The sequence below is a fragment of the Chiloscyllium plagiosum genome, unplaced genomic scaffold (assembly GCF_037043375.1).
Source record: "Chiloscyllium plagiosum isolate Xiang-an unplaced genomic scaffold, Cpla_swu_hap1 HiC_scaffold_6, whole genome shotgun sequence".
NCBI classification, from domain to species: Eukaryota; Metazoa; Chordata; class Chondrichthyes; order Orectolobiformes; family Hemiscylliidae; genus Chiloscyllium; species Chiloscyllium plagiosum.
The window spans coordinates 122,488,505-122,509,938 of NW_028270144.1; the positions used below are offsets into that span (position 1 = coordinate 122,488,505).

The following is a 21,434-nucleotide window of genomic DNA, read 5'->3' on the forward strand; positions in this document are numbered from 1 at the left end:
GCTCCAGTATTTATGTGGCTAGTCCTGCTCAATTTCTAGTCAATAAGTCTGCATTCTCAGGGCAATTTGAAACTCAGCAATAAATGCCATCTCTGTCTGCAAGCTCCACATTCCAGAATGTACAGAGGTGCAGTCAGGCAGTATATTTCAGCCCTGATTTTCCCTATTCCCATCTGTTCCTGAATTGTGGGCTTACATTCCTTCAAACACAGTGCCTCACAGCACCAGGAACCCAGGTTTGATTCCAGTCTCTGGTGGCTGTCAGTGTGGGGTTTGCACATTCTCTCCATGGGTGGGTTTCCTCCGGATGCTCTGGTTTCCTCCCACCGTCCAAAGATGTGCAGGTTAGAATGTATTGGTCATGATAAATTGCACATAGTGTCCAGGATGTGCCGGCTAAGTGGGTAAGCCATGGGAAATGCAGAGTTATAAGGTGTCTTCCTGCTCCCAATAAACTTTGAGTCTTGTGCCAATGAGAAACCTGTCTAACCCAGCCTTGAATACTTTCAACAACCTTCTCACTTGAGAAGAGAATTTATTGAAGACAGGTGCAAAATATTTGTTCCAAGCCTCTACCATTTCAATGTTTCCCATTACAATTGTATTAAAGGTCATCATGACTTGGAGGTGCCGGTGTTGGACTGGAGTGGACAAAGTTAAAAATCACACAACACCAGGTTATAGTCCAACAGGTTTATTTGGAAACACTAGCTTTTGGAGCGTAATTTGGTATTAAATGGTGGAACAGAGTTAAGGAGCTGAATGGCCTTTTCCTGCTCCCAGTTCTTGCATTGAATGATTTTTCATCCAATCCCAATTCTCCAGTTTCACCCACTAAGCAACCAATGCTCAGTTCAGTTACTCTTTCCTTTTTCAGACACCTGTTCAAGGTCTTACAGTCAGCTTTGATGTCTCTTGCTAGTTTTTCAATTTCTCCCCTTTATCTTCAGTCATCTGTTGCTGGCCTCTGAACACAAATAATTCATGCCAGTGGAGGACAGATTTCTCTCTCGCCTTTTCTTGTCGTCTCACTGCTCTCCCAGTCACAGCTCTTTGACTAGCCTCTGAAACATCACTCATTGCTTCATACCACCAGTCGAGTTTCATTGTCTACCCACCATAGTTCAAGGGGAGGACAAGCCTGATAAAATCAGTTTCAGAACTCAGCAAATGCCTTTATGCCTTAATAAATAACCTTATCAGATTTTCCCTAACGCACTATTCATTCTAAGATTCCAACTACATTTAAGAACTGAGTAGCAGTGTTAACTTGCAGAGACAATTGACAGCCCGGGAGTGAGGGTTCATTTAATTTTTTTAAAGGTTGACACCAGCAAAGCCACATTGATCGATAATCCTGAGTGACCCCTTAGGTGGTAGGCTGCTGAGTCGTCTGTCCTTGAACAACTGTCTTTATGGTGATGGTGCACCTCATGATGATGGGGATTTTTATCAGCTTTGAGATGCAGTGATCCAAGGTAGGTATTTCTTTTTCTCTCTCTTTTACAGTTGAAAGAAAGGAGGACACTGCAAATATATTAAGCTGGTCAGCATTTGTAAAGGCAGCAAAGGTGGGTTTGTGTTTTAGATTGAGCTGTGAAGGATAAAAGGTTACTTTGGCTGAACTGGAAACTGAGAGTGGGAGGACAGCCCACTAGTTGGTGGACTGGGTGCGTAGACATTGGAAGGAGGTGGGTGGGGTAATGAAAATATGGAATTCACTATCCCTTGAAGATGGACTTGCTGAGGCTGCAGGATTGTCCTAGACCCTTCGAGATTTTTAAAGTGGTGAATTATTTGCTGTCAAAGCCAGCAACAGATGACTTAAAAAGATATAAAGAGAGGAGAAATTGGAAAACCAGCAAGAAATATTAAAACTGACTGTAAGAGCTTGAATAGGTACATAAAAAGGAAAGGAATAGCTGAACTCAGTATTGGTTGCTTAGCAGGTGGGACTGGAGAATTGGGACTGGATGAAAAATCATTGAACGCAATAACTAGGAAAAGCAACAGGCCATTCAGCCCCTCGGGTTTGCTCCGCCATTTAATATGATCATGGGTGATCTCATCTTGGCTTCAACTCCACTTTCCTGCCTGCTTTCCATAACCTTTCAACCAATTGCTAATTAACAATCTGTCTATCTCATTAAATTCACAAAATGTCCCAGCATCCCCTGCACTCTGGGTTATTAATCAATTGTAGTAATTAATTCATAACTATTAATTAATAATTGCTTTCCACCATTTTCATTGACTATCTTTAATTACTCGGTATAAAACCAGGGGAGGCAGCTTTAGTGGGTGGGTGGATGGTGAGGGGTTGGGCTGTTGTGAGGGGGTTAGCGAAGGAAGGACAGTGGTTCATAGGCATGCAATGGGTGCACTGGGGAGGGGCAGGATGGTGGAAAGGGGGAAAAACAGCAAAGCAAAGAGAAACTGCCTCAGGAGATTTGCCCCAAAGCTCTCCCACCACTGGGGATGTTGGCTAGTCCAGGGCGTGAGCAGATTGGCTGCCTGAGGGCAGGAGTAGGCCATTCGGCCCCTCCAGCCTGATCCACCATCCAATTAGGTCGTGTCTGATCTGACTGTCCCCCCCCCCCCCCAGGCAATCAGCAGCCATTTGGTAGAATGAAAGGCACCTATAAAGGAGCTGCTAATGGACCTGCTGCAGGGGTGAGCATACAACTTTATAACGAAGGGCTCCTTCCTGAAACATCAATTCTCCTGCTCCTCGGATGCTGACTAACCTGCTGTACGTTTCCAGCACCATACACTCTCGACTCTGATCTCCAGCATCTGCAGTCCTCACTTTCTCCTATACAACTTTATGGTGCCAGCCTCCCTGCAGATGGGGGCACCGCCAGAGCCAGAGAGAGACCCAGAGGGGGCAGGGAGGCATGGCCACGCTCCCCCCTACACACAACACTCCCCCATTCCGTTCCCTGACCCCCTCCCCAAATCTCTTATTTTGATCATTCATTTATCCAGAGACAATCAGTGTCTCTTGCCCGTCTCTCCTGATGTCACTGCTGAGGTCTCAGAGCTGCTAGTCACCCTGTTGGTTGGGCATCATTAATGGCCTTGCCCTTGGAGATATGGGGTCTTTTACATCACACTCAAAACAGGAAGTTAGGGCCTTGGTGTCAGAAGGTTATTGCCACCTCATTTCCTGTTCTTCACTTAACTTCCTTCCTCTTTCCTAAAACAATGGCAGGTGAGCCATTTCTCATCCGTCTGAGATAGCAGAAAGAAACCCTCTGTTTTTTACCCCTCTCACACTGAGCTTGGAGCATTCGATCAGTACTCCACCCTGCAGACAGTCGGCTGTTATCCATTGTACCTAACACTTGCACAAAGAAGCATTGCCTATATCTTATTTGAGACTAGGGTGTCAGCTCTGTATCCAGGGGCATGTAAATCACTGCTGGTTTGCAAAGTCCCACTGATGTAGTAGCCAGTACTCCCCAGGACCTGCACCAAAACTATCAAACCAGGTCAATCAGTCATAGAACTCCAGTGTGATTCAAACCATCAAGACTGCACTGACCATCTGAACAGCATCCTACCCTACCCATGTAACCCTACATTTCCCATGGCTAACCCCCCTAGCCTGGATACTGCAGGGCAATTTCCGATGGATAATCCACCTAACCTGAACATCTTTGGACTGTGGGAGGAAACTGGAGCATTCAGATGGAAACCCATGCAGATATGGGTAGAATGTGCAAATTCCGCACAGTCAGTCACCTGAAGGTGGGATCGAACCTGGGTCCCTGGTGCTGTGAGGCATCAGTACCAACCGCTGAGCCACCGTGCCGCCCCAACTCATTGATAATGAAAACAAAAAATGTTGGAGAAACTCATCAGGTCTGGCAGCATCTGTGGAGAGAGAGACTGGAGTTGGCTCAAATGACCATTCTCACATTGTGGCATCGTGTCATGTAGGACTTGAAATGTTGACTCTGTATCTTTCTTCACAGATGTTGCCAAACCTACTGAGTTTCTCCAGCAGTTTCTATTTTGACATCACATCTCAAGCATTCATAATACTTTGCTTCTATCATGTTAGTCGCTTTATTAATTTGATCTCTGCCAGGACAATGTTGAGGTTGTAAGAGGAGGTAGGAAGGGGAGGGGCTGTTGAAGAGGGGTGTGGGAGAGAGTTGACAACAACACAGTCGACTGTGTTTCTAAATATGGAAACCTAAGAACTAAGAGCAGGAGTAGGCCATTCACCCCTTCGAGCCTACTCCACAACCCAATATGATCATGGATGAACAGCCTACTCAGTCCCCCGTTCCTGCTTTCTCTCCATACCCTGTGATCCCTTCAGCCCTAAGAATTATTTCTAAATTCTTCTTTCAGACAAAAGGTGGTTCATCGGGTGTGTGATACTTTGGGAGCTACTGAGGACCAGGAAGCAGCAAAAACCTTCCAATATCTTGCATCTCCCCCACTGGAGAAATGAAGGGGAGCAATTAGGAGACTGAAACAAAATGAATAAAAAGATTTCTCAATTGACAGTTATCAAGTTTTCTTTTTAACCAGTTTACTTATCTTGTTGCCAACACCAGTGTAATCACAGGAAGTGTGCCTCCTAATCTGATTGAATTCTTTGTACACTGTTTTCTTGTGGTTAACAACAGATTAGACTCACTGCCCATCTCTGAATGCCAGCCACATGCTGAAAGAAACAGTTAATTACTTAACTGTTGACTCACAGTCTGGGTTGATTTTTGGTTCCAGTGTCATAATCTCAGCACTGAAGTTGGTTTTGGATCAGGAAGCAGGACGTGTTCTTGAATTTTCTGCCCCTCGACTCTCCGTCCCACCTCTCCCTCTCCCAAACACACCGCCATCCTCTCTCCCTTAAACATTCTCCCCATATACACTGTCCTCTCTCTCCCACATCCAGACCACCCCCCCCTCCATCACCAATTCCTCCTCTCTCTGTCTACTCTCTCTTCACTCCTTTCCCTTTATCCCTCCCACCCTTGTTTCCCCCTCTCCTGCACTCTCACTCTCTCTCCTACACCCCTCTATTGCCTCTCGTTCAACAGCCTTTCCCCTCCCTCCTCTTACAACCTCCCCCATTTGCCCCACCCCTCACTCTCTCCCCCTCCACCACTTTCTCTACTCATCTGTTCCTCCTCTTCATCGACATGTCTCTTCCCTATCTCCTCTTACCACATGCTCCTCTTCCCCTTTTCCTCCCATCTCCCGTTCCACCACACAACCCATTCCCCCACCCCACAGCCAACGCATGGGTGTGTGTCATCTACAAAGGATACTGCAAAAACTCACCAAAGCTCTTTCAACTCTCACTTTCAAACCTTCAACCCTTGAAAGGTAAGGGCAGCAGATACATGGGAACAACACACCCTGCAAATTCCCCTCCAAGCACTCACCATCCTGACTTGGAAATATATCGTCGTTCCTTTAGTGTCACTGGGTTACAATCCTGGAATTCCCTCTGTTAGGGAATTGTGGATGTACGTGGACTGCAGCTGACCATCACCTTCTTATGGGACAACTAGGGACAGGCAATAAATGCTGACCCAGCCATGACAGCAGTGAATCAATAAAAGAAAAAGATCTTTATTAATTTCTGGGACATGACCCACAACGCCCCAGGGATGGAATTCCAGGATTTTGACCAAGTGACAGTCAATATATTTCCAAGTTAAAAATCACACAACACCAGGTTATAGTCCAACAGGTTTAATTGGAAGCTTTCGGAGCGACGCTCCTTCATCAGGTGGTAGTGGAGTACTGTACACCCCAGTCCAACACCGACATCTCCAAATCATGAATATATTTCCAAGTCAGGATGATGAGTGACTTAGAAGGGAACTTGAAGGTGATGGAGTTCCCGTCTATCTGCTGCCCTTGCCCTTCTAGACGGAAGTGGTCATGGGTTTGGAAGGTGCTGTCTGAGGATCGTTGGTGGAATTTGCAGTGCATTTCGTAGATAGTACACACTGCTGCTACTGAGCATCGGTGGTAGAGGAAGTAGATATTTGTGGATGTAGTGCCAATTAAGTGGGCTGCTTTGTCCTGGAAGGTGTCAAGTTTCTCGAGTGTTGTTGGAGCTGCCCCCATCCAGGCAAGTGGAGACTATTCCATTACACTCCTGACTTGTGCCTTGTAGATGGTGCACAGATTTTGGGAAATCAGGAGGTGCGTTACTCATCGCAGTATTCCTAGTCTCTGACCTGCTCTTGTTGCCACTGATTTTACTTGATGAGTTTGTTTGAGTATCTGGTCAATGGTAACCCCCAGGATGTTGATAGTGGGGGAATCAGTGATGGTAACACCATTGGATGTCAAGGGGCAGTGGTTAGATTGTCTTTTATTGGTGATGGTCATAGCCTGACATTTCTGTGGTGTGAATGTTACATATTTTGCTGATTATTCTTCGCTGCTTGTAGCCATTCCTACCAGGAAGCTTGCTGTCATGTTACACCATTTCCATCTATCTAGTGCCATCCTCACTCATTCACTGCAGCTCATCTGTAACCGTTCTGTGGCATCTATCGTCCAACTATGTTGCTGCCCTTCACTTTACCCTCTTGAAGAGAGCTCTTTGGCTTTTCAGCTCTGACAAGTGGTCAAAGTACTAACATTTATTTGCCTGGATATTCCGATATGTTCTTGCTGTTTTAACTGGCTCCTTGTTAATCTTACGGTCTGCAAATCCAGCTCTGAGTATTTTACAAAACCACCATTATTCCAATAGCGAGTCTTGCCTTTGATGGAGAGTGCTTAGAAATATTGCAACAAAATACATCAAAGCTAGTGAACACTTGGATATTTTATTGGGCTTGGTAAATGTGGGTCAATTCTTCTGCCAGTCATTTCATTTCACTGCAGGTCGATTACTTTGACTTTTTTTGTTTTGCAATCTTTATCGCACGCTCATTACAACAACCTTTGATGTGACATTGATAGAACATGAGATAACAGTATCTGGGGCGTATATGTTAAAGCCCTTTCAGAGCTTACTCACTCGGAGATTGTCAAAAGAACGCGCTTAGAAAATAACAATCTGCATCTCTATCCTTGAACCAGATTCACTGCGTTCTAATCACATTCATTATGTGGCAGGGTGGGTTAATAACCAATGTCCCAATGCTTTCTCCCAGTCTGCTGTGTGTGTGTGTGGATGAGACACTGTCAGTCATCCTTGATGCAGAGTGGTGTCCTTTAAGCCCTAACCCCTGAGTTCAGGTAATCTGTTCCAGGGAATTAGTGATAACCATGAGAAATAGGGGTAGACCATTCGGCCCCTCGAGCCTTCTCCACCATTCAATAGGACCGCAGCTGATCCAATCAATGGGAGATGTTGGCCTAACCAAACAAAAACAAGCTATGATAAATAATTGCAACCAACTGCTTTCTGGCTGCGATGTATGGCTTTGTTTGCAATGGTATTTGAAATCTACAATCTTCGCACCTCATCCAATTGGCTCTCAAATATTGAATGCCCAATATATTTCTTGGAAGTCAACTGCAACTCCTTATCTTATTGTAAAATCCCCCTCAGCTAGTCTCTTTGGCACAAATAATTTCCTGTTTCTTTTATGTTCTCTTCTTATGGAGCCACTTTTGTGTAGTATCAGCTTTCCTTACAGCCTTAGCTGATGTAATTCTGAACATCTCAGGTCCCAGAGTGAAATCTGTCTTGTTAGATCTTTACTAAAAACTGAAAGAACTGCAGGTGCTGTAAATCAGAAACAAAAACAGAAATTGCTGGAAAATCTCAGCAGGTCTGGCGGCATCTGTGGAGAGAAATCAGAGTTAATGTTTCCAGTCCATTGACTCTTTCTCAGAACAGCTCTCGATCCTAACTTGATTTTCTATTGTAACCATGGAGGTTGGTAACTGAATGTATTGACAAGAGGCTGCCTGGTTAAGACCATAAGACATAGGAGCATAATCACCCATTGGACTTATCCTGTCTGCTCCACCATTGAATGAGATCATAGCTAATCTAATAATCCACTTTCTATTTTTCCCATAACCCTCGATTCCCTTCCAGATTAAGACTCTGCCTATCAGTGAATGAAAATAAGTTAACATTCATATCCAGTAGATAATAGAGAAGGCAATGGACTGTTGGCTTTTATTTCAGCCTTATCAACCCTCTGCAGATTCATGATTCTTTGAGAAATAGAATTCCTCCTAATCTCTGTTTTAAACAGATAATCCCTTATTCTGAAATGATGCCCTCTGGTTCCAGACTTTCCCACAAGGGAATTGACCTTCCCGTATCTAACCTGTCAATTTCCCTATGAATCTGATGTATTTTAACAAGGTCTCCTATCATTGTTGTAAATTCCAATGTATACAGGCCCAACCATCTCTCTTCAAAAGACAGTCCCACCATACCTGGGATCAACCATAGTGGGCGGCACGGTGGCACAGTGGTTAGCACTGCTGCCTCACAGCGCCGGAGACCCGGGTTCAATTCCCGACTTAGGCGACTGACTGTGTGGAGTTTGCACATTCTCCCCGTGTCTGCGTGGGTTTCCTCCGGGTGCTCCGGTTTCCTCCCACAGTCCAAAAAATGTGCAGGTCAGGTGAATTGGCCATGCTAAATTGCCCGTAGTGTTAGGTAAAAGGGGTAAATGTAGGGTAATGGGTGGGTTGGGCTTCGGCGGGTCAGTGTGGACTTGTTGGGCCGAAGGGCCTGTTTCCACACTGTAAGTAATCTAATCTAATCAACCTAGTGACCTTCCCTGCCTCCAATGCCAGTATATCTTTCCTCAGATAAGATTAAAACTGTTCACAGTATGACCTGATTCATCCCATGTACTGTTTTAGTATTAACTCATTATTTTTGAGGGAATTGGTTTAGCTCAGAGCAGTGTGATGCCAACAGTGTGGGCTCAATTCCCTTCAATGATTTGGAGTTACCATGAAGGACTCTCTTTCTAAAACTCTTCCCTCACCTGAGGACTGGTGATCCTCAGGTTAAATCACTACCAGTTGCTTCTCTCTAATGAGAGAGCAGCCCCAATGGTCTGGTAAGACTATAGTGACCCAACCAACCTTATTTTTGAACTCCAGTTCCAGTGAAATAAAAGCCAACAGTCCATTGCCTTCTCTATTACCTACTGGATATGAATGTTAACTTACTTTCATTCACTGACGAGGACACCCAAATCCCTCTGCTCTGTAGCTTTCTGCAGGTTTTCTCCATTAAATAATATTCAACTCATCTATTCTTCCTGCCAAATTGCACAACCTCACATCTCCCCACATTGTAGTCTATATAACCAAGCTTTAACTTGACACAAAGAATAAAACATTTCTTATATAAGAACAAGTATGAGCTAGGCAAAAGAAAGGTTAGAAAGATTTCATTGCAGATATCTGCAAAGTTTTCAAACTCAGTATCCTTTATCCATGGCAAGGTCATTACAAACACCCAAATCCTCAGTGAAGATTACCACTGTCCCTTTTGTAAGGTCCTTTGCTCAAATTCATTGGTTTCCTTATGATGATTTTCTATGTAGTTACTTGACGTTATCTCTTCATCTGGTATTTCTCCTCAAGACACCTGAAACAAGCTGCAAATTAACCTCACTATTACTTTGAACTTTGGAATATAGATTTCTAAATTCCCTAAACTCAACTTTTACTTCCCTGTCTGCCACATTGACACTAACTGAACTTCTGAACTGTTCTGTTTCTCTATGGTCCTGGACTCTTGTTGTTTGGTGACAGTACAATTTTTCTTAATGCGCTGAGCTGAAGAATCTGCCGAGCTCTTCAAATTAACGTTGCAAAGCCTCAATAAAATGCAAACAAAATAGATCTACAGACTTCCCAGTAACATTTGCAGAACCAATCTAAAATTAAACTGTACCATGTCTCCCTATGCTTAAAATATAAAGTACACTTATCACTATACATTACTCTTATCACATTCCACTATCTGCTATGACAAGAGGTAAACCCCAGATCTCCAGATCATTACCTGAGTCACTCGATTAATAGTCTAGCAGCACCATTTGGCCATTGCCTCCCTTAATTACTTCATTCATACATTGATTATGACATCACTGATTTGGTCAGCATTTCTTACCCATCCCTAATTGCCCATGAATTGAGTGGGTTGTTAGTGCACCAGAGTATCGGTTTCCTTAATTAAGGAAGGAGGTAAATGTTTTGGAGGGAGATTGGCAAATATTTATGAGACTAATGCCTGGAACAGGTGTGTTCTCTTCTGAGCAATGGTTTGACAGACTGGAGTTTAGAGAGTAAGAGGGGGCCTATATGTATGTTTCTGAGGGATTTGGAAGGGTAGATATGGAAAGAATGGTTCCTCTTATGGGACAGTCTAGAATTAGGAAAAGTCAAAGGTCAGCTATTTAAAATAGAGATGAGACATGGTGGCTCAGTGGTCAGCACTGCTGCCTCACAGCGCCAGGGACCCAGATTCCATCCCGCCCTCGGGTGACTGCCTGTGTGGAGTTTGCACAATCTCCCCATGTCTGTGTGGGTTTCCTCCGGGTGCTCTGGTTTCCTCCCACAGTCCAAAGATGTGCAGGTTCGGTGGACTGGCCATGCTTGTGCAGGTTAGATGGATTGGAAATGTGGGGTTACAGGGGAGTGGGTCTGGAGGGATGCTGTTCAGAGGGCTGGTGTGGGATCAATGGGCTGAAGGGCCTTTCCCCACACTGCAGGGATCCTACGAAATGCTCTCCTTAAAGAGTTACAAGTGGTGTTGAACATTGTGCAATCATCAGCAAACATCTCCACTTCTGACCTTGCGGTGAAGCAATTAAAGATGGCTGGAACGAGGACACTCCCCGAGCAGTTCAATAGGGCTCTTGTGGTGCTGCGATAGTGCCCTTACGTTTCAGCCAGGAGGCCTGGGTTGAGATGCCACCTACTTCAGAACTGCGTAATAGTATTGCCGAAATATTGATTAGGAAAATATCTGCTCTGAGGAACATGTGTGGTGGGTGTCCAAGGGATGAGATGAATGGCCTCCAACAATTGTAACCATCTTCCTTTGTGCCAGATGTAAGTCTGACCAGTAAAGAGGCTTCCCTCTCACTGACACTCATCCATTATTTTGTTAGGATTCCTTAATGCCACACTCGGTTGAATGCAGCCTTGATGTGAAGGGCTGTCACTCTCCCCTTCCCTCTGGAATTCAGCTCCTTTGTCCGTGTTTGAACCAAGGCTATAATGAGGTCAGGAGCTGAGTGGCCCTGGCAGAACCCAAACTGAGCAGGTTATTGCTGAGCAAGTGCTGCTTGATAACACAGCCTGTGATTCACTGCACCCAGCCGTTTTGTTCGGTTTTAGCAAGTCCTTTGTGGGGAAAAGGTGAAAACATTTATTTGTCACCGGGTGACAGGTCAACAAGATTGCAAACAAGTCAACAATTTTTTTAATATATCGTAAGAGAGGCCTACAAAACAATTTGCAGATAAATTAATACCTTTACTGCTTTAAATGCAGAGTATTTCGAATACTCCACCACCAAAGATTTCTATGCTCTGAAAACCTCTCACTTTGGAAAGAGCTCTAAAATGTTGTGCACGTGTTAAAAATTGGCTGAGAATCATAAATATAAATTTTGTCAAGAGCCTAATGGTACTGGCTTCTAGCCACGGAACATGAAAGACTAATTGAGAAGTGTTTTCTCCTGAGTTGAAAAGGCAGGTTTACGTCCGATAAGTTTGATACTTTTTAAGGAATAAACGTAATATTTATGAAATCTGCTTGCTATACTTTTAGCCGGGAACATCAAAGTTCTACATTACGTAAAAGCTCTGAAGGATATAGTCCCCATTATTTCTCGCTTTTGCAAGTGTCTCCAAATAAATTCCTCACAATTTTCAGACCAATTGGGAACGGGAGCAAATGCCTTAACATTGAGATACATTATTCTTGCATTTAATGAAAATAATCATGGCAGAACTTTGCGTTTGTTCAACTGTATTTTGTTCTTTGTTTTCATTTCTACCAAGTGTGAGGTTAGAAGGAAGAAAAAGTTGAGGTTTCTCAGAATTTCACACTGCATTATTGGATTCCTTAACCAGAAAAAAAAATTAAAAACCTGCGGTATACATTTTTATCATGTTGTTCATCTGAAAAATAAAGACTAAAGTTTTCTTTTAATGCATTGGTCCGACTGCTTTTTGCAAACCTTTGCATTCAAATTGAGTGACTCTTCACAATCAGTGCAATAAACAATTTTAGAAACAACAGACAATATAAAGTTGTGGTGCAGTGGTAGTGCTTCCCTATTCCTAGAACCAGACAGGCCTGGGTTCAAGTCCCACCTACTCCAGAGATACGTAATAATGTCTTGGAACAAGTTGCTGAGAAAAATAAGTTAGATTAAAATCAATTTTTCTGACAATTAAGCAATTCCATCATCTCTGCCATCCCTCCCATGCTATTCTATCCTTCCCATGACATTCCTCGCATTCCCTATCATCTAATTCCTTCGCCACCCCATTCCCCATCTCCATCCCTCCATTACTACCCCATTCTCCATCTCCATCCCTCCTTCACCACCCCATTCCCCAACTCCATCCCTCCTCTGCCACCCCATTTCCCCATCTCCATCCCTGCTTCGCCACCCCATTCCCCATCCCCATCCCTCCGTCACCCAACCCCATTCCCCAACTCCATCTCTCCTTCACCACCCCATTCCCCATCTCATCCCTCTGTCACCACCCCATTCCCCATCTCCATCTCTCCTTCACCAACCCATTCCCCATCTCCATCCCTCCTTCGTCACCCAAAACGCTTCCATTCATCCCCCATGGAATCACTCAACTGACATTTACTAAACATTAGATAGACGTTTATTTCAGGGAGTTCCGTGGATGGTTTCCCTCCATTGGCTTGAGTGAGTTATCCCACCCGATCGTCCAGCCCTCGCCACATTGTGCACTTCTACAGTGTCCCACACCTGCCATCGTGTGCCCACTGACAGCAGAAATACTAGCCACTACCAGTTCCTCCCAGGATTGCCAGCACCGATGCCATTTTCCAAGTCCAGCATGTGCCAGGTCAAACTCTGCCAACTAGGGGCTGCCCTCCACTGCATTCATAGTGGAAGAGGAATGAAAAATAAAAGCCTTTGAAGACACATTGGTGGCTGAGCTGACATTGCACTGCAAATACAAGCTCACATTCATAAACACATTCCTACTTTATATCACCAGCTGTCTGATTGACTGATATTCTGCTTTATTCATTTACAGGATGTAGACATCTTTGGTTAGGCCACCATCTGTTGCCTGTCGCTAATCAGGCAGTTGCCCCATGCACGGTGGCTCAGTGTTTAGCACTGCTGCCTCACAGCGCCAGGGACCCGGGTTTGGTTCCAGCCTCCTGTCTGTGTGGAGAGTGCACATTCTCCCTGTGTCTGTGTGGGTTTCCTTCAGGGTTTCCAGTTTCTTCCCACAATCCAAAGAGGTACAGCTTAGGTAAACTGGCCAAGCTAAAATGCCCCATGGTGTTCAGGGATTTGTAGGCTAGGTGCATTAGTCACGGGTAAATATAGGATAATAGGGGAGGGTGAATGGGTTTGGGTGGGTTACTCTCCAGAGAGTCAGTGTGAACTTGTTAGGCCGAAGGGTTTGTTTCCACACTGTAGGGATTCTATGAAGCACAGTTAAGACCAGTCACGTTGCTGTAGGTCTGGAGACACATGTAGGCCATGCCAGGTAGGGATGATAGCCTGTTTCCTGAGGGCCATTAGTGAACCAGATAGGATGCTCCCCAGGACTCAATAAGAAATTCATGGCCATTGTGAGACTATCAATTCCGGAATTTTTATTGAATAAACTTTCTGCTATCTGCCATGACAGGATTTAAAACCAGGTCTCAAGATTATTGCCCAAACCACTTGGTTTATTGGAGTCATAGAGATGTACAACATGGAAACAGACCCTTCGGTCCAACCCGTCCATGCCGACCAGATATCCCAACCATATCTAGTCCCACCTGCCAGCACCCGGGTCATTTCCCTCCAAACCCTTCCTATTCATACACCCATCCAGATGCCTTTTAAATGTTGCAATTGTACCAGCCTCCACCAATTCCTCTGGCAGCTCATTCCACACACCTACCACCCTCTGTGTGAAAAAGTTGCCCCTTAGGTCCCTTTTATATCTTTCCCCTCTCACCCTAAACCTATGCCCTCTAGTTCTGGACTCCCTGACCCCAGGGAAAAGACTTTGTCGATTTATCCTATCCATGCCCCTCATAATTTTGTAAACCTCTATAAGGTCACCCCTCAGCCTCCGACGTTCCAGGGAAAACAGCCCCAGCCTGTTCAGCCTCTCCCTGTAGCTCAGATCCTCCAACACTGGCAACATTCTTGTAAATCTTTTCTGAACCCTTTCAAGTTTCACAACCTCTTTCCGATAGGAAGGAGACCAGAATTACATACAATATTCCAACAGTGGCCTAACCAATCTCCTGTACAGCTGCAACATGACCTCCCAACTCCTGTACTCAATACTCTGACCAATAAAGGAAAGCATACCAAACGCCTACTTCACTATCCTATCTACCTGTGACTCCACTTTCAAGGAGCTATGAACCTGCACACCAAGGTCTCTTTGATCAGCAACCCTCCCTAGGACCTTACCATTAAGTGTATAAGTCCTGCTAAGATTTGCTTTCCCAAAAAGCAGCATCTCCCATTTATCTGAATTAAACTCTATCTGCCACTTCTCAGCCCATTGGCCCATCTGGTCAAGGTCTAGTTGTAATCTGAGGTAACCCCCTTCGCTGTCCACTACAGCTCCAATTTTGCCAACTTACCAACTGTACCTCTTATGCTTGTATCCAAATCATTTATATAAATGACAAAAAGTAGAGGACCCAGCACTGATCTTTGTGGCACTCCACTGGTCACAGGCCTCCAGTCTGATAAACAACCCTCCACCACCACCCTCTGTCTTCTACCTTTGAGCCAGTTCTGTATCCAAATGGCTAGTTCTCCCTGTATTCCGTGAGATCTAACCTTGCTAATCAGTCTCCTATGGGGAACATTGTCGAATGCCTTACTGAAGTCCATATAGATTACATCTACCGCTCTGCCTTCATCAATCCTCTTTGTTACTTCCTCAAAAAACTCAATCAAGTTTGTGAGACACGATTTCCCACGCACAAAGCCACGTTGACTATCTCTAATCAGTCCTTGTCTTTCCAAATACATGTACATCCTGTCCCTCTTAACTGCCCTCTGGGACATTTAGGGATGGGCAATAAATTAGCGTTCATTAGCAGAGAGATTGAATTTAGCGTTCATTAGCAGAGGGTTTGAAATTAGCATTCATTGGCAGAGGGATTGAATTCAAGAGTCGTGAGGTGATGTTGCAGCTGTACAGAACCTTGGTAAGGCCACATTTGGAGTACTGTGTGCAGTTCTGGTCGCCTCACTTTAGGAAAGATGTGGAAGCTTTGGAGAGGGTGCAGAGGAGATTTACCAGGATGTTGCCTGGAATGGAGAATAGGTCGTACGAGGATAGGTTGAGAGTGCTAGGCCTTTTCTCATTGGAACGGCGAAGGATGAGGGGTGACTTGATAGAGGTTTATAAGATGATCAGTGGAATAGATAGAGTAGACAATCAGAGACTTTTTCCACGGGTACAACAGAGTGTTACAAGGGGACATAAATTTAAGGTGAAGGGTGGAAGGTATGGGGGTAGGTTCTTTACCAGAGAATGGTGGGGGCATGGAATGCGCTGCCTGTGGGAGTGGCAGAGTCAGAATCATTGGTGACCTTTAAGCGGCAATTGGATAGGTACATGGATAGGTGGTTAAGCTAGGACAAATGTTCGGTACAACATCGTGGGCCGAAGGGCCTGTTCTGTGCTGTATTGTTCCATGTTCTATGGTCTATAAATGCTGGCACCGCCAGTGATAACTTTATCCTAAGGATGAATAAAAACAACTATTTATTCATGCATGGTTAGGCCAGCATTCATTTCCCATTGAAGTGAGTGGGCTGTTCAATGAGGCTCATTACTCCCTGACAATGGCCATTATTAAACTCTGAATCCAGACTTTTATTGAACTCAAATTCAGCCACAGTGGGAATTGAACCCAGGATCTCCAGAACACTTACTCAGCTTAGTGCTAACACCACTAGGCCACCACCTTCCTTAATGATACTGCCCCTACCGGAATCAAATAACAAAGACCACCCATCCTTAACACCACACCATGTTCAGACTGTGTCTAAACAAGTGCTACTCTTCTCCCAAAACCCAGCGCAGGCAGGCATCTTCTCCTAGTTCGATATGGAAGCATCACATGCTGGAAAGCCTAACAAACAGTTGGTTAATCACATTCTGGAACCTTTACTGACTGAAAACATTCATTTTCATTTGACAACACCAAAAGTGAGAAAGACCAAACACACAAAAAGTGGCATTTGCTTCTGGGAACGGAAACAACCGCTTTGCCTTTTGATCAAATTTACTGTCAGTGAGTAATTACTGCACCCAGCTCACATCAGTTGGAATTGGGTGCTCTGACGTTCCGAGAAGCTCAGACACTGGAGTCTAAACGTTAACCCTGCTTCTCCCTCCACACCTGCTGAGTGTCTCCAGCAATTTCTGTTTTTGTTTGCTACACTGAGCCTTTTAGTTATGAATAAGAACATTGCATAAGAACTAGGAATAGGAGTAGGCCATCCGGCCCATCGAGCCTGCTCTGTCACTCAATAAGATCATGGTTGATCTTCACTTACCTGTGTTTTCACCATATCCTTCAATTCCTTTATTTTTCAAATAAAGTATCTACCTTACCTTTAAAAGCGAGGTAGAATGAGGCAGCAAAGAAGGTAAGACAGGTCAAGGTAGAAATGCTGTGAGAATCCGAGTAGGTGCAGCACTACAAGAACAAGTGAGGAGCCCTGAGATGCAGCCTGGTCCAATTGATGAGGTGGGCTTCTCCCTGGCAGCAGCAGGACAATTCTAGGCATAGGTACACAAAGTGCAGCATTGAAAGTGGGAATGGTATTCTCCATCCATTGAGTTGCAGCTACGCCATGTTGATGGGGTAAGGCTGGTGCATGTCTGATGCCAATCTCTATGGATGGGCTGGTGCAGCCAGCTACCCACTCTGACCTCCCTGTCAGGAAATGCCCTTCTTCCCGGCTTCACACAAATGAGGTGAGATTAGGGAAGGATGGCACGTTAATAGGTCTGTCACCTCTCCCCAGCGAGCTCCTCATCTCACTGTTCAAAGCCTCCTTTCAAAATCGAACTTCTGATCCACCATATTTTCTCAATCACCCTGCCACTGGCCGCATTGTGCAGGGATTAGGAATATTCAGTCCCAGGTTGGCCTTCTGTTGACGTTCCTGACCTACTCCTGCTCCTGATCTCAACCAACAACCCCACCCTCCACCCCATCACCACTTGCTTCCACCCTCAATCCCCTCCACCTACGGACCAGCATGGGCACTTCACTCCTCCAATGCATCCCCTGAATGGAACTCTGTGTGCCTGCAAAAGAAAACCACTAATAGATGCACACATTAGACTGATCCACCAAGATAATCCAGACAGAAATAAGCAAAGTATTTTTATACATTCTAACTATCCTTGAATGTGATCAAACAAATATTAATCCTAATAAATTAACCTTCTACAATAAAAGCAGGTCAGAATTGTCCCCCTGTAATAAAACCATAAGACACAGTAACAGAAGTTGACCATTCAGCCCATCAGAGTCGAGAGTGTGGTGCTGGAAAAGCACAGCAGGTCAGGCAGCATCTGAGGAGCAGGAGAATCGATGTTTCGGGCATAAGCCCTTCATCAGATGTTGCCTGACCTGCTGTGCTTTTCCAGCACCACACTCTCGACACTGATCTCCAGCATCTGCAGTCCTCACTTTCTCCATTCAGCCCATTAACAGTGCTCTGTCATTCAATGTGATCATGGCTGGTCCACTTTCTTGCCTTTACTTCCATAATTCTCAATTCTCTTCCTGATTAAAAATCTATCTCAGCCTCAACTACGTTTTATGAACCAGCCTTAACAACCCTCTGGGGTAAGGAATTCCACAGGTTTACTATGTTCTGAGAGACAAAATTCCTCCTCATCTTTGTCTTCAATGGACGAAGTTAAAAATCACACAACACCAGGTTATAGTCCAACAGTTTTACTTGGAAGCACTAGCTTTCGGAGTGCTGCTCCTTCATCAGGTGGTTGTGGAGTATAAGATTGTAAGACACAGAATTTATAGAAAAAGTTTACAGTGTGATGTAACTGAAATTATATATTGAAAAATACCTTGTTAAGTCTCTCATCTGTTAGAATGACCATGTTAGTTACACTTCTTTCATATGTAAATTGCAAAACTTTTTTTTAAAAGTTACATTCTCAAGTGAACTTTAACAATTGGTGTCAGCCCAGCTAATGTATTGGGTATTAGCACCGCTCTGTGCTGCTGTCTGTGCCATAATGTTCAGACTGATTCTAATCTAAAAAATGGATGAACCCTTATTCTGATGCCCTCTGGTCCTAGATTCTCTCAAAAGGGGAAACAACCTCTCTATATCTACTTTAAGGTCCAAGAAAGAATAATCATCGTGCAGATCAGTAATTATATGCTTGTGTACATTGACAATGCACCTTTCTCTGTTTAGGTCAGGGTGGTGTTGGAAAAGCACAGCAGGTCAGGCAGCATCCGAGGTGCAGGAAAATCAAGAATGAAGGGCTTTTGCCCAAAATGTCGATTTTCCTGCTCCTCGGATGCTGCTGTGCTTTTCCAGCAGCACTCTGATCTAAACTCTGGTTTCCAGCATCTGCAGCCCTCACTTTTGTCTAATGCACCTTTTTCCTACATCCCTGTTCAAAATAATTCAGATAATTGCTCTCAACGGATTTTAACATAGAGTACAATATCCATTTTTTGTTTAGTTTTCAACTGATTTTTTTTTTCTCCTGGAAAGGAAATGACTGACCACAAAGAGATCTTTTGCGAATACTGAAACTGATCACTCTCAGTGTCTCGGTGTCTGAAGACAAGCACCTTCGAACTTGACAGATTGCTCTGGAAGAGAAGGAAACCTTCTATTAACCATGCATCCCTTCAAGTGGTCACTTCCGCTGATGGTTGCGTTTACATGCTGGGCAGGTAAAAGGATATTCCCGCTTTCTTGCATCGCGATGCACCTGCGATAGACCTGTTGAGTTTTCTAGTTGAATTGAGAGGGCACCTAACCCTAGCAATGCGCAGCAGGATTCCAACTTAGCACCTCTTCCAAAACAGGCGAGGTTCTTAGTGGAGAGCAGGAGCTTTCAAACAGTGGGAATGTCAGTCAGGATCTAACTGATAGCTGAATGGGTAAAAACAATGACTCCTCTATTCCTATGCCACAGAGCAGACCTCAATGTTAAATGAATAAGAGTTGCCTTATTGAAATTCATTTGCATGACACTCATAAATTCCTTTCCATAAAATGAATGAGCTTGGGAGTTTAAATGTCTTCCTCTCAAAGTGTCTTCCTTTGCAGTGTAATGAGGAATTTCTCATTATTCTCTTAGTTCTACTTAGCAAGTTTTGAGAAGTTTTCTACTGTTTGATGTTTCAGCTCTGTCTGAATAAATAACTCTCATACATTTCGCCCACATAATAAGCCACCAAACTCCAAGAGTAAATTGATTGAGTGAAGGAAATCATAGAATAAATTGAGGTATAATAATTCAATGTTAACAAGAACAAATTAACAAAACTAGGAATCTTGTTTTTATTAAAAAGCTAAGCAAATATGAAGAATTTTAAGATTTCATTAAATAATTACAATAGCATAAATGTCAAACTGTATTTTCTGTTACTTTGTTAACCTTGTTTTATTTGAATAAATTCATAAACCTTTGAAGTGATATAACATTTTGAAAATTCTTGATGTAAATAACTTTTATTGTTTCCCTTTTAACATTATTTGAAGAGTTGCGATCAAAACCAACTTTTCAGATCAAAAAATACGAGGACCAATTCTCTTTATTCTTTCATGAGATGGGGTGTCGCTGGCAAGATCAGTATTTGTTGCCTTTCTCCCGTTACCCCTGAACTGAGTGACTTGCTCAGACCAGTTCAGAGGCAAGTTAATTATCAATCACATTCATGTCACATGTAGGTCAGACCATGTAAGGACAGAAGATTTCCTTCACTAAAGGACTTTAAATTAGCCAGATGGATTTTTATAACCATCATTGATTCATAACCACTATCACCAGGACAAGCTCTGAATTCCAGTTTTATTAACCAGATTCAAATTCCCAATTCAAATCCTCTGGCTTTGTCTGAGAAACAGTTTGCAGTTACTGAGCGCATTTGGTGTTAAAATTGTCCCAAACACCTTACAAGAGCTTCCCACACCGGCTCAGGTTTTCATAAAGATCTCATCTTCTCAATCTCACCCCTCGTCTGCAGCATAGTGACCCTCAGGTTAAACCAACTCTCAGCTGTTTCTCTCTCTCTCTCCCGCATGAGAAAGCAGCCTCACAGTCTCTGGGACTATGGTGAATTTTAACAGCGCTATGAGAACAATAGATGGACAGGCGCAGAAAAATACTTTCTAGAAGGAAGGGTGATCAAATTCTTGATTGAGGAGCATTTGCTAGGAGGGTCTTGTAATGGAGAGGGAGCTGGAGGGGCAGAGGACTTTAGGGCAGCACTTCCAAAGTTTGGGATATTGCTTGTTGAAGGTGCAGTCATGAACTAGCTGCATAAAAGGAGAAATGGGAACATGTAGGAGATTGAAGTTGGAGTAATGAGGATTTTTGCAGCTTTGTAGGAGTGGAGGATGTTCCAAAGATAAATAGGACAAGGCATTTCAACCATGAGGATGATAAAGAAATGTTAAAAATGCTTGAAACGTGGAAGACTTGGAGAAATTACAAGTTACAAGTCACAGTGGTTGAGTTAAATAGGTTTATTGAGAAATAGCCCAAACAGTAAAAAGCAGAATAAGACTCAGTGATCTAGTTCAACATCTCTCAGTAGTCTAAACCTGACTTTGAAAACATTCAGAGAGGAAAGACATCTGAGTGCTTCCACAAAATACTACACATCTCAAAATATAAATTCAAGGAATATTTTATGCTTCACAAACCCCTTCAAAAAATAACTTTACCGAAATAGATTTGTGTTAAGCATGACAAATATACAGTTTAATCTCCTTGAGAAGGCAGGAGAATGAGGTTGAGAAACACATCAGCCGTAATCAAATGGAGGAGCAGACTCGATGGGCCGAATGGCAGAATTCTGCTCCGATCTCTTCTGGTCTTAATTTCTAACAATTTAAATTCACAGAAAATTGCATTTCAAGTCAATTTAAATTTGTGTTACGTACAATAAATTTCAAATCACTCAAATTCAGAGAAAATTGAAATACAAGTCAGTTGAAATTCATGTGACACACA

General features: G+C 43.7%; 1 protein-coding gene across 3 annotated transcripts in view; it reads left to right on the forward strand.

Moving 5' to 3' along the window:
* Positions 1–1,324: 1,324 nt before the first annotated feature.
* Positions 1,325–21,434, forward strand: part of LOC122550930 (T-cell-specific surface glycoprotein CD28-like) — a 43,637-nt gene continuing 23,527 nt past the window's right edge. For 2 of the 3 annotated variants that reach the window (XM_043692411.2, XM_043692413.2), the window contains exon 1: positions 18,159–19,143. In XM_043692411.2, coding sequence (XP_043548346.2) covers positions 19,089–19,143 — 55 coding nt within the window. In that variant the 5' untranslated portion in view covers positions 18,159–19,088. Of the gene's footprint in view, positions 1,479–18,158; positions 19,144–21,434 lie in introns of those variants that run through there. The other variant, XM_043692412.2, reaches the window with a different exon arrangement.